The following is a 26,086-nucleotide window of genomic DNA, read 5'->3' as shown; positions in this document are numbered from 1 at the left end:
CGACCGAATAGTAGCGGCTCCCGTGAAGAATACCATCTTACGACCGGGAGAACGGTGTGCTGACCCCACGCCGCTCCTATCCGCACCCTCCACCGAGGATGACACGGCGGTTGGATGGTCCCGGTAGGCCACTCGTGGCCTGAAGACGGAGTGCTTGATTATTCTTCAAATTAAGGTTGTGCAGTACGGTCCGAAATTTCTGTTACTCCCTTCTTCCTTGGTCGTGATGTATATCTACACTGATCAGCCACAACATTGAGACCAACGACCTACTGTCGATATAAACTCGTCCAGGCGATATCAGCGTCACATGGCGAGGAAAGACTGCTAGTCAGACACACGCACGTGCATGTAGCATCTGTGAGCGTGCTGTCCGAATGTACTCGTACAATGGGGAAGGCGCGCGACCTATGTAAGTTTGACCGAGGGCAAGTTGTGATGGCTCGGACGCTCGGCATGAGCATTTTGGTAACTGCACGATTTGTCGGGTGAGAGTTTTCGACACGTGGCGAAACCAAGGTGCAACCACATCCAGACGTCGTGGGGTTGCGCAGCCATCCCTCGTTGCAGATGTAGGACGTCGTAGACTGGGCAGGCCCTTCAAACACGACAGGTGGCGAACTGTGGCAGAACTAACATCAGACTTAAATGGTGGTCAGAGCACAAGTGAGACTGAATACAGAGCACCGAACACTTCTAACGATGGGTCTACGCAGCCACCGATGCATGCACGTGCCAATGTTAGCACCATAATATCGGAAACTACGAACGAAATGCCACGTGCCCATCGGCACTGGACGTTGGCGCAGTGGCAGAGAGTTGCACAGTCTGATGAATCCCGATAGCTTCTCCATCGTGCCGATAGGAGGGTGTGAATCCGTCGTCCTCCAAGAGAACAGCACCTTGACACCTGTGCAGTGTGACGGAGACAACCTGGCGGCGACTCGATTATGCTCTGGGAATATTCATGTGGCCATCCATGTGTCGAGTGGAGCGCGTGCAAGGCATCCTGACGGCCGAGGAGTATGGTACATTGGTTGCAGACCACGTACACCCCTTCATGACGATCGTGTCTCCCGACGCCAATGGCATTTTTCAACAAGATAATGTGCCATGTCAGAAGGCCAGGGGTGTGACGCCTTGGTTTGAGGAACTCAGTGGCGAGTTCCATTTGATGTGCTGGCCATGCAAGGTGCTGGGGCTAGCAGTGTATTTAACACTAAATTCTTCTAGAATCTTCATATGGAAATGATGCTCTGAGCCCCCCACCCCCTTTTCTAACTCCGACTTTTGCTGTTGCACATGGATTAAGAAGAAACGAGAACTGACTGTAATCGATCCTGCAAGTGGAGTAGAAAAGAGTTTGGCACCTGCAGTAATTTAATTTGATATAAATTAATTTGATAAACGAAAGTTTCATTAACGTAGTAAGAAATGAAAGGGTTGCTGTACCGATCAAAAGAATTAAAGTTCTGTCCAAAATAACAATTTGATTTATTATGACTAAACTCAAAATAAACAAAACACATGAAACATTTACAATACGTCAAATTGGATACTCAAATAAATGCTGTGAAGATGGAGTTGTCCATAAACTAGATTGTGACATTTATGACCAAGTGGTACGTGGAGCCAATTCCTTGCAACTCAAATCTTAAGAGAAACACCCAGCCAACCCAACATTAATTACTACTACATTAGCGAGAACTAAGACAATGAACACCCAAGACAGAACCATGTTAGAAAAGACGGGAAGAGGCGCGCTCTGCTGAGCCCTGATTGTCACATAGCTAAGTCCCTAATCTGCCGGTGCTGTGGACACACATTACCAAGCTGTCTTCTTAACTGCAAGGACACGATCTGGCATACTGGAGGTGATGTCTGGTTGCTTCGACGTCCCATCGTGGTGATGATAATATCACGAGTATAGCCCGAAACAAATTATCCTGGTCTGGTTGTTCCAGACTAAAGACTTCCTAGCAACACAAATGCGCCTCAGAGGGAGACGAAGAAGGCTCGCTACACAATCACTGATGGTACAGTGATTGATTTTAACAAGTGAAGTCACACAGTAACTCCTATACAGTCAACTTTAGCCAAAACTGCTCAAGACGGACAACATAGGCCGCTTGTACGCAGAACGTTCAATTGCCAACTGCACTCGGAAATTTACGTTGAAGTCGAAACTTCTGCAACTTCGTCGAACAGTTACAATTAAATGAAAGTATATTAGACAGCAAACGGAAGGCAGGCTGTCCAGAGCAGCGAGAGCTCAGTCTTGTAACCTACTCTGACCGAAAGGCGAGAGCCGACTCTCTCTAGAGCACCCATACAAGCCGAACACAGAACATTACCGCCCCCACGACAGTGGCTGTGGTTAAAACTTCCCAATCAGCAACTCGAAAACCGGCGGAAAAATTCCACTCTATTATCGAAGCACTACTATTCCACCAATGGAGATACTTGGCGCCAATTTCTGCGCCGATTTTGCTACGTCACGGAGCTATCCCCTGAGGAAGCCAATCACAGTTATGATTTTGCAGAAAGCGCGGGAATTCGCCCGCCAAGACTGCTTGGGAACACAAGTCATTCCCATGCCTCTCTGGTAGCCCGTCAGAAAGTGTTTTCACTACGTTTCGGCGAAGTAACGGAATCTCTAGCCCAGCCGCTCCTTCAGGCCCCTGTGGGGGTCTTGCCCCCGTTCTATGACAATGACGGCATCTGGAAAGCATCCACACACCCGTCGGCATAACCCTTTCTAGATCAGCAGAACCTGCCTGTCACCGGACCACCCAGGTGACGAGAGACGCTGCGTGGGAAGTCGGCATGTGAAGCAATAAAATCTTTTCACCACATGCAATTAGAGAGGAAAATATTCATATCTTCTGACTTCTCAATACTAGCCTTGTAATGACAATACTCGGCTATACTTCCCCAAATCGAATTACTCAGAGTAAGATATAAATAGGAGAGGGGGCAAGTCGCTGTGTGCATCTAATGGCAGGCCACCTCTCAGGCTCTTAAAACACGACAGGTGGCGAACTGTGGCAGAACTAACATCAGATTTAAATGGTGGTCAGATCACAAGTGAGACTGAATACAGAGCACCGAACACTTCTAATGATGGGTCTACGCAGCCGACAATGCATGCACATGCCAATGAAACTACAAATGAAATGGCACGTGAGCATTGGCAATGGACTTTGGCGCAGTGGCAGAGAGTTGCACGGTCTGATGAATCCCGATACCTTCTTCATCGTGCCGATAGGAGGGCGTGAATCCGTCGTCCTCCAAGAGAACAGCACCTTGACACCTGTACTGTGGGACAGAGACAAGCTGGCGGCGGCTCCATTATGCTCCGGGAAACATTCATGTGTCCAGTGGATCGCATGGAAGGCATCCTGATGGCCGAGGAGCATGGTACATTGGTTGCAGACCACGTACACCCCTTCATGACGATCGTGTCTCTCGACGCCAATGGCATTTTTCAACAAGATAATGTGCCATGTCACAAGGCCAGGAGTGTGAGGGCATGGTTTCAGGAACTCAGTGGCGAGTTCCATTTGATGTGCTGGTCCCCCAAATCGCCAGATCTAAATCTGATCGAACACATCTGGGATGTAATTGAACGTGACGTCAGAGCTCTTCTCCCCCACGCCAGTGACTTGTGCGTGCAGATGTGGTACCAACTCCCTCCAGCGACTTACCAAGGCCTCACAGCTTCCATGCCACCAAGCGTCGCAGCTGTTATCCGTGCCAAAGGATATAAGGTTGGTAGTCATAATGCCCTGTCTAATCAGTGTACACCTCCTATGTTTTTTTTTTCTTCTCAGATGGCGCACATAAGCACCTACAGTGTGAAAAAAAGTGTTCTGGCAAGTGCATGGGCTCATGAACGTGCACACACGGGGAAAACCGTAAGAGATGTGCAAGGGGAGTTTGCTGCACGATTCCATACAGAAGCTCCACCAAACCGAACGATACTGCGATGGCAACAGGAGGCCATCACAACCGGATCCATTTGGGTAGAAAGAGGAAGGTCAGGACAGTAAATATATTCAGTACCGGCGGATTCCGTGACCAGGACTCCTATTAAAGCATTGCGGAAAAGATCTGCTGAACATGGAATTCAAACAACGATATGCTGACACACATAAAAAAGATCTGTAATTAAAGTCTTGTCGGCCAACATCCGGAAATGACTTGAGTGTTGAGGACATGTAGCGAACACAAGAAGCTTGCTCAAGATTACTCGATGTGTTTCTGACGGTCCCACAGCATGGCAAAATTTTCTTCTCAGACGAATGTACAATTTATCGGTCTTGTCCCCTAGCGGTATTTTTTCTCTGGAGGAAGTAAAACTCATGTTATTATGAAGAGTTAGAGAATAATCCCCCACTCGTTGGCATGTCACAGGGACGTATTTCTTTAAAGGTGCAGTGAATTAACTTTCTTACTTGCAAATGTTACGTGAATGTTTTATTCCAGATCTCCAGAGATTAAACGTTATTGGTGACAGTTGGCTTCAATAAGATGGGGCTCCTGCTCACTACGCCCTCCGTGATCGGAAGTTCTTGGATGAAGAGTTACCCCAGAGGTGGATAGGGAGAGGATCAGTGCATCTGCCAGAGCCGATAGAGTGGCCTCTGAGGAGTCCTTATCTGACATCATGCAGCAATTACCTGTAGGGAATAATGAAGCAGCGTGTCACGAAACAACGATACCAGACAACTGATGACGGGAAGCAAGCTGTTAAGGAGGCGTTCAGGGAAATCACAATGCCAATGCTTCGGAAAACTTCACACAGCACCTGGCACCGCCTCATTTGCTGCCACGACGATGATGGTGCGCATACTGATGTTCTTGGTCACTAAACAAGCTGGAATGTAAAGCATTTCTTTTATCATACGTCTGGCATGTGAGACGTAACAGTCCATTGAAACCCATTTAAAGTATATAAGTCCTGTAATTGGTAGAAGCATTTAGGATTAACGTAATTAGGTGACATTGGTCAAAGTCATTTCATTGGAACTGAGATGGATTTGTGTCAAAACATCAACTAAATTAAATTCTGTTGTATTTAAATAAAAAAACTACTGAGAGCATCAGAATTGGTTAGAAAATTAAAATGTAATTAGCGAAAATGTCAAGTGGCGTGTAAACATAGCTAGTTCTTTAATATTTTGTCAATAATAAGTGAAAGACTTATATCGCCACACTCAATAGGTGACTAGGAAACATTTATGACGGTAGAAACATTTTCCCTGTATCTTTTGCATATTATAAGAATAGTGAAAGCATTGTTAATATTTCATATTTGAGTATTCTCACATTTATAAAATGTTAAATGGTTAAAGTTCGATAAATGTGTTCGTTCTATAAATGCTAGTGCAACATGATACTTGTCATTTAAGTTAAGACAACAGTTTTAATTGTAAATTTATTAAATAACCCTATATAACAAGTATTGTTCGGATTTGTATATAAAGGGGCAGCCATGTTGGCATAGAGAAGCAGTATTTTATCAGATTTCGTACAAGAAGCATATAATGACTTAAAGAAGATGTAAGTGTTGTAAGCATGTCTGTACAATCATAAAATATCTTAGAATAAACATTTCTGAAACTAAATGTATGTATTATTCAATCATGCTGTAACAAGCATGTAGCAGTCGACTACATGAGCCTGATGCAGCACCAGATAAATGGATGAGTACACCCTACAAAATTATGACCTTTGTTAATAATAATAATTTCACACATGACACGCTCGAAATAAGAAAATAAATAAGTAAATATCATGACCAGAAAAAAGGCGGGTGATAGGTCTTCGGACCAGACTGTACATTTACGTCTTATTCATTGAATGTTTCTCCGTCATAGTATCTAAGCAACTTTTCATAAATTTATAACAATAACTAAATAAACAAATGCGTGAATAATGTGTAAAACTTCTTTCGAATGTTTCAAGATACAGCGTTCACCCTATCTGCCTGTGTCTATGATTCAAGAAATATCAATTAAATTTTCATTAAAATTAAGCAAACGGTAATATTTTCACTGCAAACAAAATTTAGTTTGTTATAAAGATGCTTAAGATACTTACCTCGCACGCTAATCGACATTCGCCTACATTCCACAGGTTTGGTGAGATCTGAAAATGAAACGCCATTCGTTCAGTGTTCTTCAGAAATCTGCTAAATGTAATTTAAGATCATCTTTCCAACTGTATTTTGATATAATGACATCTGATATTCGCAACCTGAAAGAATACTACCAAAATTTGTAACATTTTTAGCCACTACGGAAATCGGACTACTATCACAAACAGCGACACTTTCGATTCATTATCACCAGCTTCGTTCACCGATGAGAAGCATACTCTGAATGTTTGCATTTATAGATGAATTAGTATAAAACATGTCATTCCTGAAGCTGGTTGTCTGAAATACACTACTGGCCATTAAAATTGCTACACCAAGACGAAATGCAGATGACAAACGGGTATTCATTGGACAAATTTATTATACTAGAACTAACATCTGATTACATTTTGCCGGCCGTGGTGGCCAAGCGGTTCTAGGCGCTTCAGTCGGGTACCGCGCGACTGCTACGGTTACAGGTTCGAATCCTGCCTCGGGCATGGATGTGTGTGATGTCCTTAGGTTAGTTAGGTGTAAGTAGTTCTAAGTTCTAGGGGACTGATGACCTCAGATGTTAAGACCCGTAGTGCTCAGAGCCATTTGAACGTTTTTTTGATTACATTTTCACGCAATTTGGGTGCATAGATCCTGAAAAATCAGAATCCAGAACAACCACCTCTGGCCGTTTGATACTCCTGTGCACTGAGTAAAACACAGCTTGGATGGCGTGCACAGGTACAGCTGTCCATGCAGCTTCAACACGATACCACAGTTCATCAAGAGTAGTGACTGGCGTATTGTGACGAGACAGTTGCTCGGCCACCATTGACCAGATGTTTTCAATTGGTGAGAGATCTGGAGAATGTGCTGGCCATGGCAGCAGCCAAACATTTTCTGTATCCAGAGAGGCCCGTACAGGGCCTGCAACATGCGGCCATGCATTATTCTGCTGAAATGTAGGGTTTCGCAGGGATCTGAAATGTAACGTCCACTGGTCAAAGTGCCGTCAATGCGAACAAGAGGTGACCGAGACGTGTCACCAATGGCACTCCATACCATCACGCCGGGTGATACACCAAAATGGCGATGACGAATACACGCTTCCAATGTGTGTTCACCGCGATGTCGCCAAACACGGATGCGTCCATCATGATGCTGTAAACAGAACCTGGATTCATCCGAAAAAATGACGTTCTGCTATTCGTGCACCCAGGTTCGTCGTTGAGTACATCATCGCAGTCGCTCCTGTCTGTGATGCAGCGTCGAGGGTAACCGCAGCCAAGGTCTCCCAGCTGATAGTCCATTCTGCTGCAAACGTTGTCGAACTGTTAGTGCAGATGGTTGGTGTCTTGCAAACGTCCCCATCTATTGACTCAGGGATCGAGACGTAGATGTACAATGCGCTACAGCCATGCAGACAAGATGCCTGTCATCTCTACTGCTAGTGATACGAGGCAATTGGGACCCAGCACGGCGTTCCGTATTACCCTCCTGAACGCACCGATTCCATATTCTGCTAACAGTCATTGGATCTCGGACAACGCGAGCAGCAATGCCGCGATACAATAAACCGCAATCGCGATAGGCTACAATCCGACCTTAATCGAAGTCGGAAACGTGATGGTACGCATTTCTCCTCCTTACACAAGGCATCACAACAACGTTTCACCAGGCAACGCCGGTCAACTGCTGTTTGTGTATGAGAAATCGGTTGGAAATGTTCTTCATGTTAGCACGTTGTAGGTGTCGCCACCGGCGCCAACCTTGTGTGAATGCTCTGAGAAGCTAATCATCTGCATATCAGAGCATCTTCTTCCTGTCGGTTAAATTTCGCGTCTGTAGCACGTCATCTTCGTGGTGTAGCAATTTTAATGGCCAGTAGTGTATATTATGTACTTACTACATTGTTGTTGTTGTGGTCTTCAGTCCTGACACTGGTTTGGTGCAGCTCACCATGCTATTCTATCCTGTGCAAGCTTCTTTATCTCCCAGTACTTACTGCAACCTACATCCTTCTGAAACTGCTTAGTGTATTCTTCTCTTGGTCTCCCTCTACGATTTTTACCCTCCACGCTACCTTCCAATGCTAAATTTGTGATCCCTTGATGCCTCAGAACATGTCCTACCACCCGGTCCCTCCTTCTTGTCAAGTTGTGCCACGAATTCCTCTGCTCCCCAATTCTATTCAGTACCTCCTCATTAGTTATGTGATCTACCCATCTAATCTTCAGCATTCTTCTGTAGCACCACATTTCGAAAGCTTCTATTCTCTTCTTGTCCAAACTATTTATCGTCCATGTTTCACTTCCATACATGGCTACACACCATACAAATACTTTCAGAAATGACTTTCTGACACTTAAATCTATACTCGATGTTGACAAATTCCTCTTCTTCAGAAACGCTTTTCTTGCCATTGCCAGTCTACATTTTATGTCCTCTCTACTTCGACCATCATCAATTATTTTGCTCCCCAAATAGCAAAACTCCTTTACTACTTTAAGTGTCTCATTTCCTAATCTAATTCCCTCAGCATCACCCGGCTTAATTCGACTACATTCCATTATCCTCATTTTGCTTTTGTTGATGTTCATCTTATATTCTCCTTTCAAGACCCTGTCCATTCCATTCAACTGCTCTTCCAAGTTCTTACACATTACTTCCTACAATATTGGCCGTTAAAATTACAATCAAATGGTTCAAAAGGCTCTAAGTACTATGGGACTTAACATCTGAGATCATCAGGCCTCTAGGCTTAGAACTACTTTAACCTACCTAACCTAAGGACCTTCCTGGCAGATTAAAACTGTGTGCCCGACCGAGACTCTAACTCGGGACCTTTGCCTTTCGCGGGCAAGTGCTCTACCATCTGAGCTACCGAAGCACGGCTCACGCCCGGTACACACAGCTTTACTACTGCCCGTATCTCGTCTCCTACCTTCCAAACTTTACAGAAGCTCTCCTGCGAACCTTGCAGAACTAGCACTCTTGAAAGAAAGGATACAGCGGAGACATGGCTTAGCCACATCCTGGGGGATGTTTCCAGAATGAGATTTTCACTCTGCAGCGGAGTGTGCGCTGATATGAAACTTCCTGCACAGTTTTAATCTGCCAGGAAGTTTCATATCAGCGCAGACTCCGCTGCAGAGTGAAAATTTCATTCTGGAAACATCCCACAGGCTGTGGCTAAGCCATGTCTCCGCAATATCCTTTCTTTCGGAAGTGCTAGTTCTGCAAGGTTCGCAGGAGAGCTTCTGTAAAGTTTGGAAGGTAGGAGACGAGATACTGGCAGAAGTAAAGCTGTGAGTACCGGGCGTGAGCCGTGCTTCGGTAGCTCAGATTGTAGAGCACTTGCCCGCGAAAGGCAAAGGTCCCGAGTTCGAGTCTCGGTCGGGCACACAGTTTTAACCTGCCAGGAAGTTTCATATCAGCGCACACTCCACTGCAGAGTGAAAATTTCATTCTGGTAACCTAAGGACATTACAAACATCCATGCCCGAGGCAAGATTCGAACCTGCGACAGTAGCAGCAGCGCGGTTCCGGACTGAAGCGCCTAGAACCACTCGTGCACAGCGGCCGGCTAAAATTACAATCCCAGAATGACTAGCAAATAACAGGACTTTACCCGCTCTGCATATCTGTGTTTCTATGAACTGAAGTCGCTTGATACCGTCCGTCTGTACACGCAGACTTATCTCAAGAACTGCGACAGGAATTTTCATTCAGTTTTGACTAATAGTTACACTGGTTTACGAAGAAAATTTTTATATATAATTTATAAAATACACAGATGGAAAAAAGAATGGCAATAGCAAAAAATAATTAATGTAGAGTAATGAAATTTCGGGAATTCATTTCTCTAGGTAAATATTTAAGTGATTAACATTGCACGATCACAGATTAATGTAAGCGAGAGACAAACTATGGCAAATGTGAAATTCTGGAACAATAGTAGCCGATGTAACCGCCAGGATGTTGAATTCAAACACTCAGATGTGTGTGCATTGTCTTGTACAGCTGCCTGATGTCAGTTTGCTGGATGGAGTTCCACGCCTGTTACACTTGGTCGGTCAATGCAGGGACGGTTAACGCTGGCTGTTGACGACGCTGGAGCTGTCGTTCGATGATGCCTCACACGTCACCACCAGAGACAGATCTGGTGACGGAGCAAGCCAAGGCAACATTTCGGCACTGTGTTGAGCATGCTGCGTCACAACAGCGGTATGTGCGCGAGCGTTGTCCTGTTGGAAAACACCCCCTGGAATGCTGACCATCAATGGGAACAGAACAGGACGAATTACTAGACTGACGAACCAATTTGCAGTCACGTTGCGTGGGATAATCAGGAGAGTGTTCCTGGTGCGATAGGAGTCCGCACCCCGGACCATAACTCCATGTGTACGTAAACTGTGTCTGTCACACAGGCAGGTTGATTGCAGGTCCTAAAGTGGTCTCGTGCTAAACGACACGCGACCATTCCTGGCACCGAGGCAGAACCAGCTTTCATCAGAAAACACAACAGACTTCCTCCCTGCCCTCCAATGAGCTCTAGCTTGAAATCTCTAAAGTCCCTAACGGTGGTGATTTTGGGTCAGTTGAATGGACTTTACAGGGCGTCTGGCTCGCAACTGTCCTTGAAGTAACTAATTTGTGACAGTTCGTTGTGTCACTCTGGTGCCAACAGCTGCACAAATTGCTTATGCAGATGATGTACGACGAGCCACAGCCATAAGCCGAGCACTATGGTCTTCCCTCTCGGTACTGTCACGTGACCGCTCAGACCACGGTCTTCTTCCCACCTTACATTCTCATGAGCGTCGTTGCCAGCAGTAATGTACAGAGGCTACATTCCTGCCAAGTACGAGGGTTACTCCAAAAGAAATGCACACTATTTTTGTAAAAATACAGTTGTCCTTCTGCATGTGTGAAAGTTTTACAGTGTGTAGATACATCCTTCCCGCTTGTTTTCAAACTTAGCTCAACCTGTTCCCGTGAGTTGCGCCATCACAGCATGTCTTTAAGATGGCTGCTGCACTTGACGTTCGTCAGAAGAAACGTGCTCTCATAGGATTCCTGGGCTGTGAAAACGAGACAGTGGGAAACATCCACAAGAGGTTGAAAAAGGTGTATGGAGATGCTGCTGTCGATCGCAGTACAGTTAGTCGTCAGACAAGCAGGTTACGTGATGAAAGCGGGCACGGCAATATTGAGGATTGTCCTCGCAGCGGCAGGCCTCGTACTGCACACACTCTAGACAATGTGCAGAGAGTTTACGAATTGGTGACTGCTGACAGACGCATCACAGTGAACGAATTGTCACGCTACGTTAGGATAGGGGAAGGAAGTGTTTGCAGAATACTGAAAGTGTTGGCGTTAAAAAAGGTTTGTGCCAGGTGGGTTCCCAGTATGTTGACAGTGGCTCACAAAGAAACAAGAAAAACGGTATGCAGCGAACTTTTGGAACAGTACGAGAATGGTGGAGATGAATTTCTTGGAAGAATTGTGACAGGTGATGAAACATGGCTCCATCATTTTTCACCAGAGTCGAAGAGACAATCAATGGAGTGACATGCAAATTCACCCAAGAAAAAAAATCAAAACCACACCTTCTGCTGGAAAAGTTACGGCTACGGTGTTTTCCGATTCCGAAGGACTCTTGCTTGTGGAGATTATGCCAAGTGGAACCACCATAAATTCTGATGCATATGTGATGACACTGAAGAAACTTCAAGCTCGAGTGAGTCGTGTTCGACCACATCGGCAAAAGCAAGTAGTTTAGCTGTTGCACGACAATTCACGGCCATATGTCAGTCATAAAACCACGGAAGCGATCACAAAACTCAGATGGACAACACTGAAACACCCGTCTCACAGTCTTGACCTGGCTCCACGTGACTATCATCTCTTTGAGAAACTGAAAGACTCTCTTCGTGGAACAAGGTTTGAAGATGATGACTCTCTTCTGCACACTGCCAAACAGTGGCTCCAGCAGGTTGTTCCAGAATTTTACAGTGCGGGTATACAGGCGCTGGTTCCAAGACGGCGTAAGGCAGTTGAGAGGGATGGAAATTATGTGGAGAAATGAAAATATTGTTCCTAAAGGATCTATCTACACACTATAAAACTTCCAAACATGTAGAATAAAAGATGGATTTTTAAAAAATAGTGTACATTTCTTCTCGAGTGACCCTCGTATTTCTGTAGTATCGCAGAAGGTACAGCGAGCTTCTCGTATCCATATTACATGACCTCGTTTAAACTCAGGTGTTGATAATGGCGTTTTTATCACTCGAGAGGCGTTCTTGACCAATATCAGCTCGCCACGTTCAATCTCAAAGGTAACTAACTCTCACGACCGTTGCAGCGTCTATTTAGCTACTAGCACCACTCTTATTCTCTTATTCGACTGGCGCGAAATTTGAATAGACATCATCTCTCAGATGGAGAAACACGCCTATCGACTTTCGTTTATGTCGCGCAACTAATTCTTGGTGTGCTGTTTTTTTACGTCAGTGCATTTCGTAAATAGTATCTGAATTATGATGAATTAAATTTAAGTAGTGAAAACGGTGCCATCTTCACCTAGCGAACTCTAGACATCTGCAGTGGCTGGAAAACGCTGCAAGGGTGATGCGGTTCGCGATTGGCACAGCGAAGAAGTAGAGTTTGTGGCTGGAAATCGAAAGGTTGAGCTGTCGAATACTGACTGGGTCACTTTTTTTCACTCTGCCTTTCAACCTACTTAACCTACACTCCTGGAAATTGAAATAAGAACACCGTGAATTCATTGTCCCAGGAAGGGCAAACTTTATTGACACATTCCTGGGGTCAGATACATCACATGATCACACTGACAGAACCACAGGCACATAGACACAGGCAACAGAGCATGCACAATGTCGGCACTAGTACAGTGTATATCCACCTTTCGCAGCAATGCAGGCTGCTATTCTCCCATGGAGACGATCGTAGAGATGCTGGATGTAGTCCTGTGGAACGGCTTGCCATGCCATTTCCACCTGGCGCCTCAGTTGGACCAGCGTTCGTGCTGGACGTGCAGACCGCGTGAGACGACGCTTCATCCAGTCCCAAACATGCTCAATGGGGGACAGATCCGGAGATCTTGCTGGCCAGGGTAGTTGACGTACACCTTCTAGAGCACGTTGGGTGGCACGGGATACATGCGGACGTGCATTGTCCTGTTGGAACAGCAAGTTCCCTTGCCGGTCTAGGAATGGTAGAACGATGGGTTCGATGACGGTTTGGATGTACCGTGCACTATTCAGTGTCCCCTCGACGATCACCAGTGGTGTACAGCCAGTGTAGGAGATCGCTCCCCACACCATGATGCCGGGTGTTGGCCCTGTGTGCCTCGGTCGTATGCAGTCCTGATTGTGGCGCTCACCTGCACGGCGCCAAACACGCATACGACCATCATTGGCACCAAGGCAGAAGCGACTCTCATCGCTGAAGACGACACGTCTCCATTCGTCCCTCCATTCACGCCTGTCGCGACGCCACTGGAGGCGGGCTGCATGATGTTGGGGCGTGAGCGGAAGACGGCCTAACGGTGTGCGGGACCGTAGCCCAGCTTCATGGAGACGGTTGCGAATGGTCCTCGCCGATACCCCAGGAGCAACAGTGTCCCTTATTTGCTGGGAAGTGGCGGTGCGGTCCCCTACGGCACTGCGTAGGATCCTACGGTCTTAGCGTGCATCCGTGCGTCGCTGCGGTCCGGTCCCAGGTCGACGGGCCCGTGCACCTTCCGCCGACCACTGGCGACAACATCGATGTACTGTGGAGACCTCACGCCCCACGTGTTGAGCAATTCGGCGGTACGTCCACCCGGCCTCCCGCATGCCCACTATACGCCCTCGCTCAAAGTCCGTCAACTGCACATACGGTTCACGTCCACGCTGTCGCGGCATGCTACCAGTGTTAAAGACTGCGATGGAGCTCCGTATGCCACGGCAAACTGGCTGACACTGACGGCGGCGGTGCACAAATGCTGCGCAGCTAGCGCCATTCGACGGCCAACACCGCGGTTCTTGGTGTGTCCGCTGTGCCGTGCGTGTGATCATTGCTTGTACAGCCCTCTCGCAGTGTCCGGAGCAAGTATGGTGGGTCTGACACACCGGTGTCAATGTGTTCTTTTTTCCATTTCCAGGAGTGTAGTATCCACCTCTCAGTAATGTGGAGGTACGCATTTCGAACCTGAAATGAGCAATCGTAATTCGCACTCTTAACTCATTGCAAATTCTTCTAACAGGCAGTGAGGTGGTCAGCTTTGAAACGGTAGTAAATACAACCAATAACGAAAATATAACCACCTCCTATCAGGGTATGATGTGATACTTCCTGAATTGCGCGATTGGCAGCTCGCGCCACGTCTCTTGGAACACGATCTTTGTCGTGAAGGGGGCGTGGCACGTTAACTGCGAGTGCCGTTGAGGCCGTGAGTGAAGCGGCACGGATGTCCCAGATCTGCCGGGCAACGGGCTGACTGTTTGTTCTGTCACCCGTGTGAGGTTCAGGTCACGTGCTCAGAAACGTAAGTTGACATGTTATTCCTTTGGCCGACAAGATTTTGAAACAGGGGTGGGGTCGTCGTCTTGCATTCCTAGCGGCTCCAAGCTTTCCCACTGTTTGTCACCGCACAGCGGCTTTGGATGCTCGGCGAATTACTTTTAGCTCGTTGCTTTGACACCAAGACCACGTGGCATTCGTAAAGACCGATCTTGCTCCCCGCTGTGAGCGTAACATTTGTGACTGATTCGCTTCCTGCTTGTGTTTCTGTCTTGCTGTTTCTGTATCGGACTCGGTTCAGCCTCCTGTTGTTGCATCCTGTTCCTGTGTCTGCCCAGGCGACCTCAGAAGGTTGTTGATCGTATGAAAACATAATAACTTCAATTAGGTAATTGTCATACAGTTGTGATTGGTTGTGTGTTTTAAATTATTGCGGTTTTGTTAATTTTTATTATGTTCTTTGTGTCATTACTCGTGACGTTCAATTTTTTTCCCCCTGGTATGTTGTGCACTAAATTTCTAAATGCCTTTCGTTAATTAGTTGTGTCTCGGATTCGGATATGGAAGGAGTTCAGGGATTACTAGACGACTGGCTGTAAGTAACAGCTTCAGCAGCTTCAGTATTTAAGGTGAATTCCCTGCAATACGCATTTACGTCCCACATAGCTAGCTCAGAAAAATTACACAGTGTTTAAGTTAGGAATTCTTCTCTTTTTACGTCTTAACTGCAACTGCTCACATCACTGCAGGTTAACTGGGCCACCTGGCTAGCCACTGCTGTTCAAGTTAAATGCACCGGTAAAGCTATCGTGCCGTATTGTATCTCAGTCGACGTGCGGGTAACGCACAGCGTACAACGTATCCTTATTATCGTTGTGACTGTACTGAAGACAGCTGGGCTTCCACCCCACTTGAAACGAGATCCAATGAGATTCCAGCAAACGCGGAAGAATAATAGTGTAATGTTCACATCAGATATATTTTTATGATAAACACAGTATAGCCATTGGATGTAACCAGAGTAACAATTCCATCAGGACATTTGAACCCTTGAAAAACTGCCGTAGTCAACTCTTGGCATTGCGGTTGTTCAGTGGAAACGAGAGGGAACAACCACAGAACAAGCTAATCCTCAAGTACTGCCCAAGCCGACTGCTGGTGATGTGACTATGAAGTGGGAACGCCAAGGAGCAACCACGGGAATTCCAAGACAAGGCAGTCCTCAAGTGCTGTCGGACAGGAACCGTCGAACACTGTGGAGGATGGTTGTAAAACATTACGTGAAATCAACGAAAGAATCAATCGTGAGTTCCAATGTTTGGTTTGTGAGGCGCACAACTGCGCGGTCATCAGCGCCCGTACGAGGTCCCACTTTGTACACAGTCCAATTTGTTCACAGTCCAATCTAGCCACTGCCACGAATGATGATGATGATGATGATGATGATGATGATGATGATTATGATATGATGAGGACAACAGAGACACCCAGTCCTCAGGCAGAGAGAATCCCCAACCCGGCCGGGAACCGAACCTGGGATTCCGTGACCCAGTGGCAGGAACACTAGCCACTAGATCATAAGCTGCGGACTCAAGAGTTCCAAAGTGCTACCAGCGCTGATAGCTGTATGCAGGGAGTTAAAATAATGTCGTACAATGGTCGAAGAGCTCCTCCTGGGCTGTACAGGTTAGTCCATTGATAGTGACTGGGCCAAATAGCTCTCGAAATAAGCATCAAACGAAAAAACTACAAAGAACGAAACTCGTCTAGCTTGAAAGGGGAAACCAGATGGCGCTACGGTTGGCCCGCTAGATGGCGCTGCCATAGGTCAAATGAATATCAACTGCGTTTTTTAAAATAGGAACCCCCATTTTTTACATATTCGTGAAGTATGTAAAGAAATATGAATGTTTTAGTTGGACCACCTTTTTCGCTTTGTGATAGATAGCTCTGTAATAGTCACAAACGCATAAGTACGTGGTATCACTAACATTCCGCCAGTGCGGACGGTATTTGCTTCGTGATATATTACCCGTGTTAAAATGGACCGTTTACCAATTGCGGTAAAGGACGATATCGTGTGATCAAAATGCCCAACGGGCGCGTGCTATGTATGCTGCCCGGTACCCTGGACGACATCATCCAAATGTTCGGAATGTTCGCCGGATAGTTACGTTATTTAAGGAAACAGGAAGTGTTCAGCCACATGTGAAACGTCAACCACGACCTGCAACAAATGATGATGCCCAAGTAGGTGTTTTAGCTGCTGTCGCGGCTAATCCGCACATCAGCAGCAGACAAATTGCGCGAGAATTGGGAATCTCAAAAACGTCGGTGTTGAGAATGCTACATCATCATCGATTGCAGCCCCACCATATTTCTATGCACCAGGAATTGCATGGCGACGACTTTGAACGTCGTGTACAGTTCTGCCACTGGGCACAAGAGAAATTACGGGGCGATGACAGATTTTTTGCACGCGTTCTATTTAGCGACGAAGCGTCATTCACCAACAGCGGTAACGTAAACCGGGATAAATTCAATACTGGGCAACGAAAAATCCACGATGGCTGTGACAAGTGGAACATTTGCGACCTTGGTGGGTTAATGTATGGTGCGGCATTATGGGAGGAAGGATAATTGGCCCCCTGTTGTGTACATAGTTCCGCGTAGTTAGCGCGTACACAACTTTCGCAATAGAGCGTGCCCCGCTAAGCACAACAGCGCAGGCGCAGCGCTCGTCCATCTCCGCACTACGAGATGGCGCTGTCTTAGAGACGGACCAAATTCTGCTTCCGCCGATCCGCGTATTGATATGTAACGCAGCCAATGAGATTGCTGCTAACATAGAACCTTTTCTCCTCGCGAATCACACTCGCGCAGTGATACCTGAACGCGTGAGGTATTATAACGAGTGTACAGACGTCCGAGTAGTCAGTCTGCATTAGTCTGCATTAGTCTGTAGTCAAGTTTCAGTCTGCACCTAATAAGATTGCCATATTCCTGTACATAACCATGAAGATAAATGAATAGACACTTTGTCAAGTATCACAGATATGTGAGAATAAGATTAACGTAACAAGACCGAAGGAACTTCAGATTGTCAATTGTAAATAGCATCCAGAACCAAGTTAAGTTATTTTTATGCTTGTTATTATTTTAATAAATGTGTGTGAACACTAATCAAGTTCTGTTTAAAGTTGGTCACTGTCAATCTGCTACTCTAAGCGTGCAAGTGCATTTCTATCGTCTGACCTAACGGCAGAAGATAAATACGCCACGATAAGACCAAGAGACATATTGCTGACACTCGCCTACTTCGTTAGAGAGACAAGTCAAATAATCTGATGGTGTGTGTACCGAAGGTCTTACAGTACGCACACCATAGAGACCCATTTTATCGATGGCTATCTAAATGGTGCAATGTATGCTCATTTCCCACGTAATGTTCTACCGATGTTACTACAAGATGTTTCACTGCATGACAGAATGGCGATGTACTTCCCACGTGATGGATGTCCGGCACATAGCTCGCGTGCGGTTGAAGCGGTATTCAATAGCACATTTCATGACAGGTGGATTGGTCGTCGAAGCACCATACCATGGCCCGCACGTTCGCCGGATCTGAGGTCGCCGGATTTCTTTCTGTGGGGAAAGTTGAAGGATATTTGCTATGGTGATCCACCGACAACGCCTGACAACATGCGTCAGCAGATTGTCAATGCATGTCCGAACATTACAGAAGGCGAACTACTCGCTGTTTGGAGGAAAGTCGTTACACGTATTGGCAAATGCATTGAGGTTGACGGACATTACTTCGAGCATTTATTGCATTAATGTGGTATTTACAGGTAATCACGCTGTAACAGCATGCGTTCTCAGAAATGATAAGTTCACATTGGAACAACCGAAATAAAATGTTCAAACGTACCTAAGTTCTGTATTTTAATTTAAAAAACCTACCTGTTACCAACTGTTCGTCTAAAATTGTGAGCCATATGTTTGCGACTATTACAGCGCCATTTATCACAAAGCGAAAAATGTGGTCCAACTAAAACATTCATATTTCTTTACGTACTATACGAATATGTAATAAAAAATGGGGATTCCTATTTAAAAAAAACGCAGTTGATATCCGTTTGACCTATGGCAGCGTCATCTAGCGGGCCAACCATAGCGCCTTCTGGTTTCCCCCTTCAAGCTAGACAAGTTTCGTTCTTTGTAGTTTTTTCGTTTGACGCTTATTTCGTGAGATATTTGGCCCAGTCACGATCAATGGACCACCCTGTATATTTCTGTACTGCATGCTAAGCGACGCATCAGGTGGTATAAAGAGCGACTCCAGTGAATGGTGGGTGACTGGAAATGAATGATCTCTAATGGAAAATCACGCGCACGCTGTGCCAGTCCGTTGCAAGGATTTCGGTTTGATGAATTCCTGGAGAACGTTACCTGCCATCGTTTGTAGTGCCGAGAGTAAAATACGGAGAAGTGTTTTGCAGTATGGGTGTACTTTTCCTGCTTAGTTGCGATCTCCATATGGCGCTTACAAAAACTGTACATGCGGAAGGATATGAAGAGATTTTACAGCGTTCTGTAATGCGTAGAACAGAGGTACAATTCGGAGACGACGAGTGTAGTAGCATGATACTGGACCCTGTCATAAGATGGAATCTGTGAGGAAATCATTTGTGGAGTATAATATTCTTAAAATGGATTGGACTGCCGAGAGTCTCGATCTGAACCTAATGGAAAACGTATAAGATGAGTTAGAACGTCAAATTCGACCCAGACCTCGGTGCCCAACGTCACTACCTTCTGTGGTTTCGGCTCTTGAGGAATAATGGGCTGCCACTCTTCCAAAGACACCTGAACGAAAGTGTCCCCAGTACAGTTGAAGTCGTCATAAAGGCCAAGTGTGGACACACCCCCTATTTATGTCCACTACATCTAGATCTGTATCTACGTAATTACTCTGCTATTCACAATAAAGTGCCTGGCAGAGGATTCAATGAACCATCTTCAAGCTGTCTCTCTACCATTCCGCTCTCGAACGGCCGTGGGAAAAACGAGCACTTAAATTTTTCTGTGCAAGCCCGAATTTCTCTTACTTTATCGTGATGATAATTTCTTCCTGTGTACGTGGGTGCAATCGGAGGAGAAAACTGGTGAGTGAAATTTCCTGAGAATAGGTATCCGGATACTTTTGATCGCATATGGTATTTTCATCTTGCTGCTGCTTTGTTCGTGGAAGACATATGCTCATTTGCGATTTTTTTTTATATGTAACTGCATGCTAACTTTTAGAATAACAGAACAAGCTTAGTGTGACAATTTTAAATATGTAATTGTCATATTTAAAACAACAACAAAAAAATCCTTTTGGTATGTATTTGCATCAGCTGCTATTGTTCTGATGTTCTGAAATTGTATGATGCGCTAGATGTTTAGCCTTAGCGCATTTCCGTATATATGCGGAAGTAACATATGACTGTGTTCATTTATGTTTTGGTAGATTCCTGTTGTTTTGCCGGTTTTATTAGTTTGTATCTCTTTGCAATATATTTTTTACAGAAATAAATTTGCAAATTGTACTTGGTCTTTTAGTTTTAACGCCATCTGATGGTGGCTTGTATAGCAGTGTTTTCACCGTTTTAGCTACTTTTCTCGTCTGTATGTTGTTTGCCATTCACCCTTGTATGGTTGTTTCCCTGGTTTCTTTGCAATTAATCACGGCATTTTGCAGACAAATCTAATGAATTAATTTAAATAAAAACAAAAAAATTCTTCCGTGGGCTTATGTAGACCCGCTTGTCAGCTCGCCATCTAGTGTGTGTAGTTGTTAATGTTAATGTTTGTAGGCAATATTTCTTTCAAATGTGAATCGACGTTGTTCTTGTTCGCTTCGTACTAGTAGCTTAAAACAGCGATTTTGTACGGGCTACACTTACAATTTTTAAAATCATTCCATCAATTTTGTCACTTGGTTCAACATGGCTCTGATCACTATGGGACTTAACATCTGTGGTCATCAGTCCCCTAGAACTTAGAACTACTTAAACCTAACCAACCTAAGGACATCACACACATCCATGCCCGAGGCAGGATTCGAACCTGCGCCCGTAGCGGTCACGCGGTTCCAGACTGAAGCGCCTAGAACCGCACGGCCACACCGGGCGGCTTTGTTACTTGGTACGTATCATTTGTACAACTTACTTTGTAATGCGTGACATAAGTTTGTGTACCATATCTTGATCTGAATATCCACGAGCTTAAATAAAGATGTTCGGTTAACATATGTTGGCTGTTATTAGTGACCTCTCAGCATTGGTTCTAATTTTCATATATTCATTTGTTCGATTTTGCTATCGTAGCGAGATTTACACATGCCAGTTATTCTGGCGATCATGTTGACACTTGATTTGCGATATTCCGCTCCATTTTGCCAGCATACACTAAGGTGCCTGAAGTCATGGGATAACGGCATGCGCTCGTACAGATAACGGTAGGATCACGTACACAAGGTATGAAAGAGCGATTCATTGGCGGAGTTGTCATTTCTACTCAGGTAATTCACGTGAAAATGTTTCAGACGTGATTACAGCCCCACAACGGAAATTAACAGGCTTTGAACGCAGAATAGTAGTTGGAGATAGACGCATGGAACATTTCATTTCCGAAATCGTTAGTGAATTCAATATTCCGCGATCCACAGTGTCAAGAGAGTGCCGATAATAGCAAATTTCACTCATTACCTCTCACCACGGGCAACGCAGTGGCCGACGGCCCTCGCTTAACAATCGAGAGCAGCGGCGTCTGCGCAGAGTTGTCAGTGCTAACAGACAGGCAACACTGCGTGGAATAATCGCAGAAATCACTGTGGGACGTGCTACGAACGCATCCGTTAGGACAGTGGGGAGAAATCTGTCGTTAATAGGGTACGGCGACAGATGGCCCAGAGTCCCATTTCAGTTGGCGAGTTCATGGTAGGCTTGGAGAGTGGCGCAGGGCCCACGAAGCGATGTCAACAATCCTCTGTGCAGGTTAGTGGTGGCTCCATAACGGTGTGAGCTCTGTTTACATGGAACGTACTGAGTCCTCTGGTTCAACTAAACCGATCACTGACTGCAAACGGTTATGTTTGGCTACTTGGAAATAATTTTCAGCCATTCATGGACTTCAATTTTCACAAACAATTTTTACGGATGACAGTGCACCGTGCGATTGGTTTGAAGAACATTATGGGCCATGGACAAGAAGAGAATAGAAGCTTTCGAAATGTGGTGCCACAGAAGAATGCTGAAGATAAGGTGGGTAGATCATATAACTAATGAGGAGGTATTGAATAGGATTGGGGAGAAGAGAAGTTTGTGGCACAACTTGACTAGAAGAAGGGATCGGTTGGTAGGACATGTTTTGAGGCATCAAGGGATCACAAATTTAGCATTGGAGGGCAGCGTGGAGGGTAAAAATCGTAGAGGGTGACCAAGAGATGAATACACTAAGCAGATTCAGAAGGATGTAGGTTGCAGTAGGTACTGGGAGATGAAGAAGCTTGCACAGGATAGAGTAGCATGGAGAGCTGCATCAGACCAGTCTCAGGACTGAAGACCACAACAACAACAACAACAATGGGCCATTAGAGCGAATAATTTGGCCATGCAGATAGCCCGACGTGAATCGCGTGGAACCATTATGGGAAATAATCGAGAAGTCAGTTCGTGCACAAAATCCTGCACCGCAACTGTTTCGCAGTTATTGACGTCTATAGGGGCAGAATGGATAAATATTTCTGCAGGAGACGTGCAACGATTTCTTGAGTTCATACCACGCCGCGCAGGGTAGCCGCGCGGTCAAAGGCGCCTTACACTGTCCGTACGACTCCACCCGTTGAGGTTCGAGTCCTCCCTCGGGCTGGGTGTGTGAATCCTATAGGACACTTTTGGGATGTTTTGTAACGCCGACTTCGTGCCAAGCCTCGCCGACCGACATCGATACTTCTCCTCAGTGCAGCACTCCGTGAAGAATGGGCTTTCATTCCCCAAGAAACCTTCCAGCACCTGATTGAACGTAAGCCTGCGAAATTGTGAGCAGTGCGTCCCTTTTAAGAGCGATCAGACTCATTTTCTCTGGTATTTTGGCAGGAAACTGCAATTTGCTTTTCGCATTTTTTAGCTGTAGTCAGCCTAAACAATTACTACTGGTCACGTCTCTCAGGCGACGCCCAGTCTCAATAGAGAGCATCGGTTTGTTTCCCATTACAAACTAAATTATTTGTAAATCGGCATTTTCGTGCCCGTATACTAGAGCGCTTCAAAATTAGTCTAGTCCCGTACTCGTTTTATCGACATGTACTAACAGGGACAGTAAAACACTACGAAGGATAAACAACAATCCAACAGCGTCTCGGTAGCTCTGCATGCATGGTGGCTGCAATCAGCATGAGAGAGGGCGGTTCACTCTCTGCTCGAGTATTGATTAATCTTCGTGTTTTACCGCTCTAAGCAGGGACCACTCTATCGAATGGACACGTGAAATTCTGTTTGAAAAATCATTTTGTTTCTGACGGGAGAGAAACCGTCGATATCCATTGACAAGGGGCGTTGCATGAAAGACGAAGTGACAACTACTTGTTTGGGCTGATGATAGATATGCAGCGCACACGTTAAAGCACAAGTATCTGCTGAAACACCGGAGAAAATGCATCTGACGACTCTTAGGACAGGCGCCCTTCCTACGTCATACTAGCAACCTGCCCCCGGCTTCACACTGGTATCGCTAAGTACGAGGGCTTTTAAGGCGCGATCGATCGTGAAACAGAAATAATAGCGAAAACTCGATGAAACTTTGTACAGGCGTGCTGGGCCGTCCGTCTATAGCGTCACGTCGCGCCTTTCAGTTCTTAGCGCACAGTGATCACGTGAAGATGTCTAGGAAATAGTATCTCCCACCATGGATGAGAGTGTGGCGAGGGATTTCGCATGATTTCATGCGAGCCCACATAACGTGACTATCAGACTATCATGCATTTTCTTCTTCGTGACAATTCTCGGCGCAACTGCATGAACAAAAGACGCTCCTGCGTACTGGATCGTCCACCATAAAGCCCGGACTTGGCTCCTTCTGATGTTCAGCTCTGTTCACATGGACCGCTGGCTATGAAGACACCATTTTGGCACTCACAACGAACTGCAGACCATAGCAGAGTGTTGGTTGAAAGCACGGGCGGCTCCCTTCTATGGGTATTGGAAAGTTGCTGCCATTTAACGACAAAAAAATGGTTCAAATGGCTCTGAGCACTATAGGACTTAACTTCTGAGCTCATCAGTCCCCTAGAACTTAGAACTAGTTAAACCTAACTAACCTAAGGACATCACACACATCCATGCCCCAGGCTGGATTCGAACCTGCGACCGCAGCGGTCGCGCGGTTCCAGACTGTAGCGCCTAGAACCGCTCGGCCACTCCGGCCGGCATTTAACGACAAATATGTAGTCGGAGCTGGGACTTTGTAGAGAAGTTAAATGTTGTAAATAAAACAATTTTGTTTTCACTTTGGTTTTCGATTCACTGCCGATCTGACGATAATAAACGAATAGCCCTCCTATTTACGGCCGGGACGGCCGGTGTGGCCGTGCGGATCTAAGCGCTTCAGGTTGGAACCAAGTGACCGCTACGGTCGCAGGTTCGAATCCTGCCTCGGGCATGGATGTGTGTGATGTACTTAGGTTAGTTAGGTTTAAGTAGTTCTAAGTCCTAGGGGACTGATGACCTCAGTAGTTAAGTCCCATAGTGCTCAGAGCCATTTGAACCATTTTTTTTTTTTTTTTTTTTACGGCCGGACGACTTGTTTATAATTCGTAGTGATACTCACAAACCTTCCTCGTGAATCAGTCGATGTACTTGGTAGCGTTTGTATAAGTTTAATAAACACAACAGATACACGTAACAGAGACTTTTGTCGTGAATAATACATTCTCCTTCACTATTTGCAACAGCTTTCCAATGCTGTGGTAATTTTTCGATTCGGCGACCGTAGAAATCGCGTGCTTTTGAGAAGAAGAACTCGGCGAGCGATATTCGGCGCGAATTTTCATCAGGAAAGGAAGTTCCTTGAAGGTTGTTCTATAGGGAGCGGAAAAGACGAAAATCTGAGGGCACAAGATCAGGTGAATGAGGTGGATGCGGAACGACTTCCCAACCCAATTCCTGTAAAGGGTTTTTATGAGTCTAGAAGAAAGCAGGCAGACGTTATAGTGAAATAGTATCACTTCACGCAGTCTTCCGGTTGTTGTTCTTAGACTGCGTACGTAAGACATCTCAGTTGTCGACAATAACTGTCAGCAGCGACGGTTACCCATCGGGGTAGAAATTCGTAGTAAACCATGCCGTCGCTGTTCCACAATACGCAAAAATTATGATCTTGTATGCGCACAAATCTTCGTACGGCGAGTTGCTTCTTTGTTTGGACTCAACCATTCCTTTCTTTTCCTTATGTTTACATAAAGATCCATTTCTTGTTACCAGTAAAGACGCAGGAAAGAATGGTGGTCGATTTTCATGATTCAATTGATGACAAGCAAGTAGAGATGCTCATATGACCACCTGCTGATTTTTGTGATTCTGGCTTACAGCATGCGGTTCCCGTACACCTTATTTTTGAACCTTCCCCCTTGTGGATTAATACATTTAAAGGATCTTCATCAAACCCCTAGGGTCTTAGTGAACGTGGGAAGTCACTAATGACAAAACGATCTCCCATAAAAGGAGAAAATCTTTTGTCTTGCCGTTCTCTGACCACTGGAATTATCCCCATATAAGGCGCAAATGTTTCTGGCTGTCTGTGCAGCTGTTATCACCCTATTGAAGTTAAATTGAAGAACATGTTGGAGCTGTTCCGATTTCTCCACTTGGCACTCCATTTTCTAGCGTCCACAGCTCCTGTCACTACTTCCTAATGACAAAATGACAATATATATGCGATAGTGGACTACAAATAAAAAACGACAGTCGACAAATAACCCCATAGCAACCACAATATCAATATGTAAAACAAAAATGTTGGGACCTTACGTTCCAACCTAATATTTGTGAAACCGTGTCAAAATCCCTGCAGCTCTTCCTGCGATTAGCCTTCAAATACCGACAGTAAAACGGCGAGGAGACTTCAGTACGCCCTGGAGTTGCTGTGGCTGTTTATTGTGTTTCCCGTCAGATGCCTCACCATGGAAGAGCAGTTGAACGGAATGGACAGTGTCTTGAAGGCAGGAAGTAAATGAACATCAACAACATTGGTTCGCCTCTTACTTTAAGAACAGAAAGCAGAAGGTAATTCTCCGCAATATTGAGAGTGGTAGTGACGGTCGGTCCCAATGGGGCACTGTTAAGTGGGGCGTTCCCCAAGGGTCGGTGCAGGGCC

The 26,086-nt window shown here is 45.6% G+C and overlaps 1 protein-coding gene across 1 annotated transcript in view; it reads right to left on the bottom strand.

Moving 5' to 3' along the window:
- Positions 1–26,086, bottom strand: part of LOC126419430 (venom prothrombin activator vestarin-D1-like) — a 178,507-nt gene that overhangs the window by 110,770 nt on the left and 41,651 nt on the right. The window contains exon 4 of the mRNA XM_050086619.1: positions 4,811–4,879. Coding sequence (XP_049942576.1) covers positions 4,811–4,879 — 69 coding nt within the window. The remainder of the gene's footprint in view (positions 1–4,810; positions 4,880–26,086) is intronic.

This window comes from Schistocerca serialis, chromosome 9 (assembly GCF_023864345.2).
Source record: "Schistocerca serialis cubense isolate TAMUIC-IGC-003099 chromosome 9, iqSchSeri2.2, whole genome shotgun sequence".
NCBI lineage: Eukaryota > Metazoa > Arthropoda > Insecta > Orthoptera > Acrididae > Schistocerca > Schistocerca serialis.
Note: the sequence above shows the minus strand (reverse complement) of the source record. Positions and strands in the feature narration are given on the sequence as shown.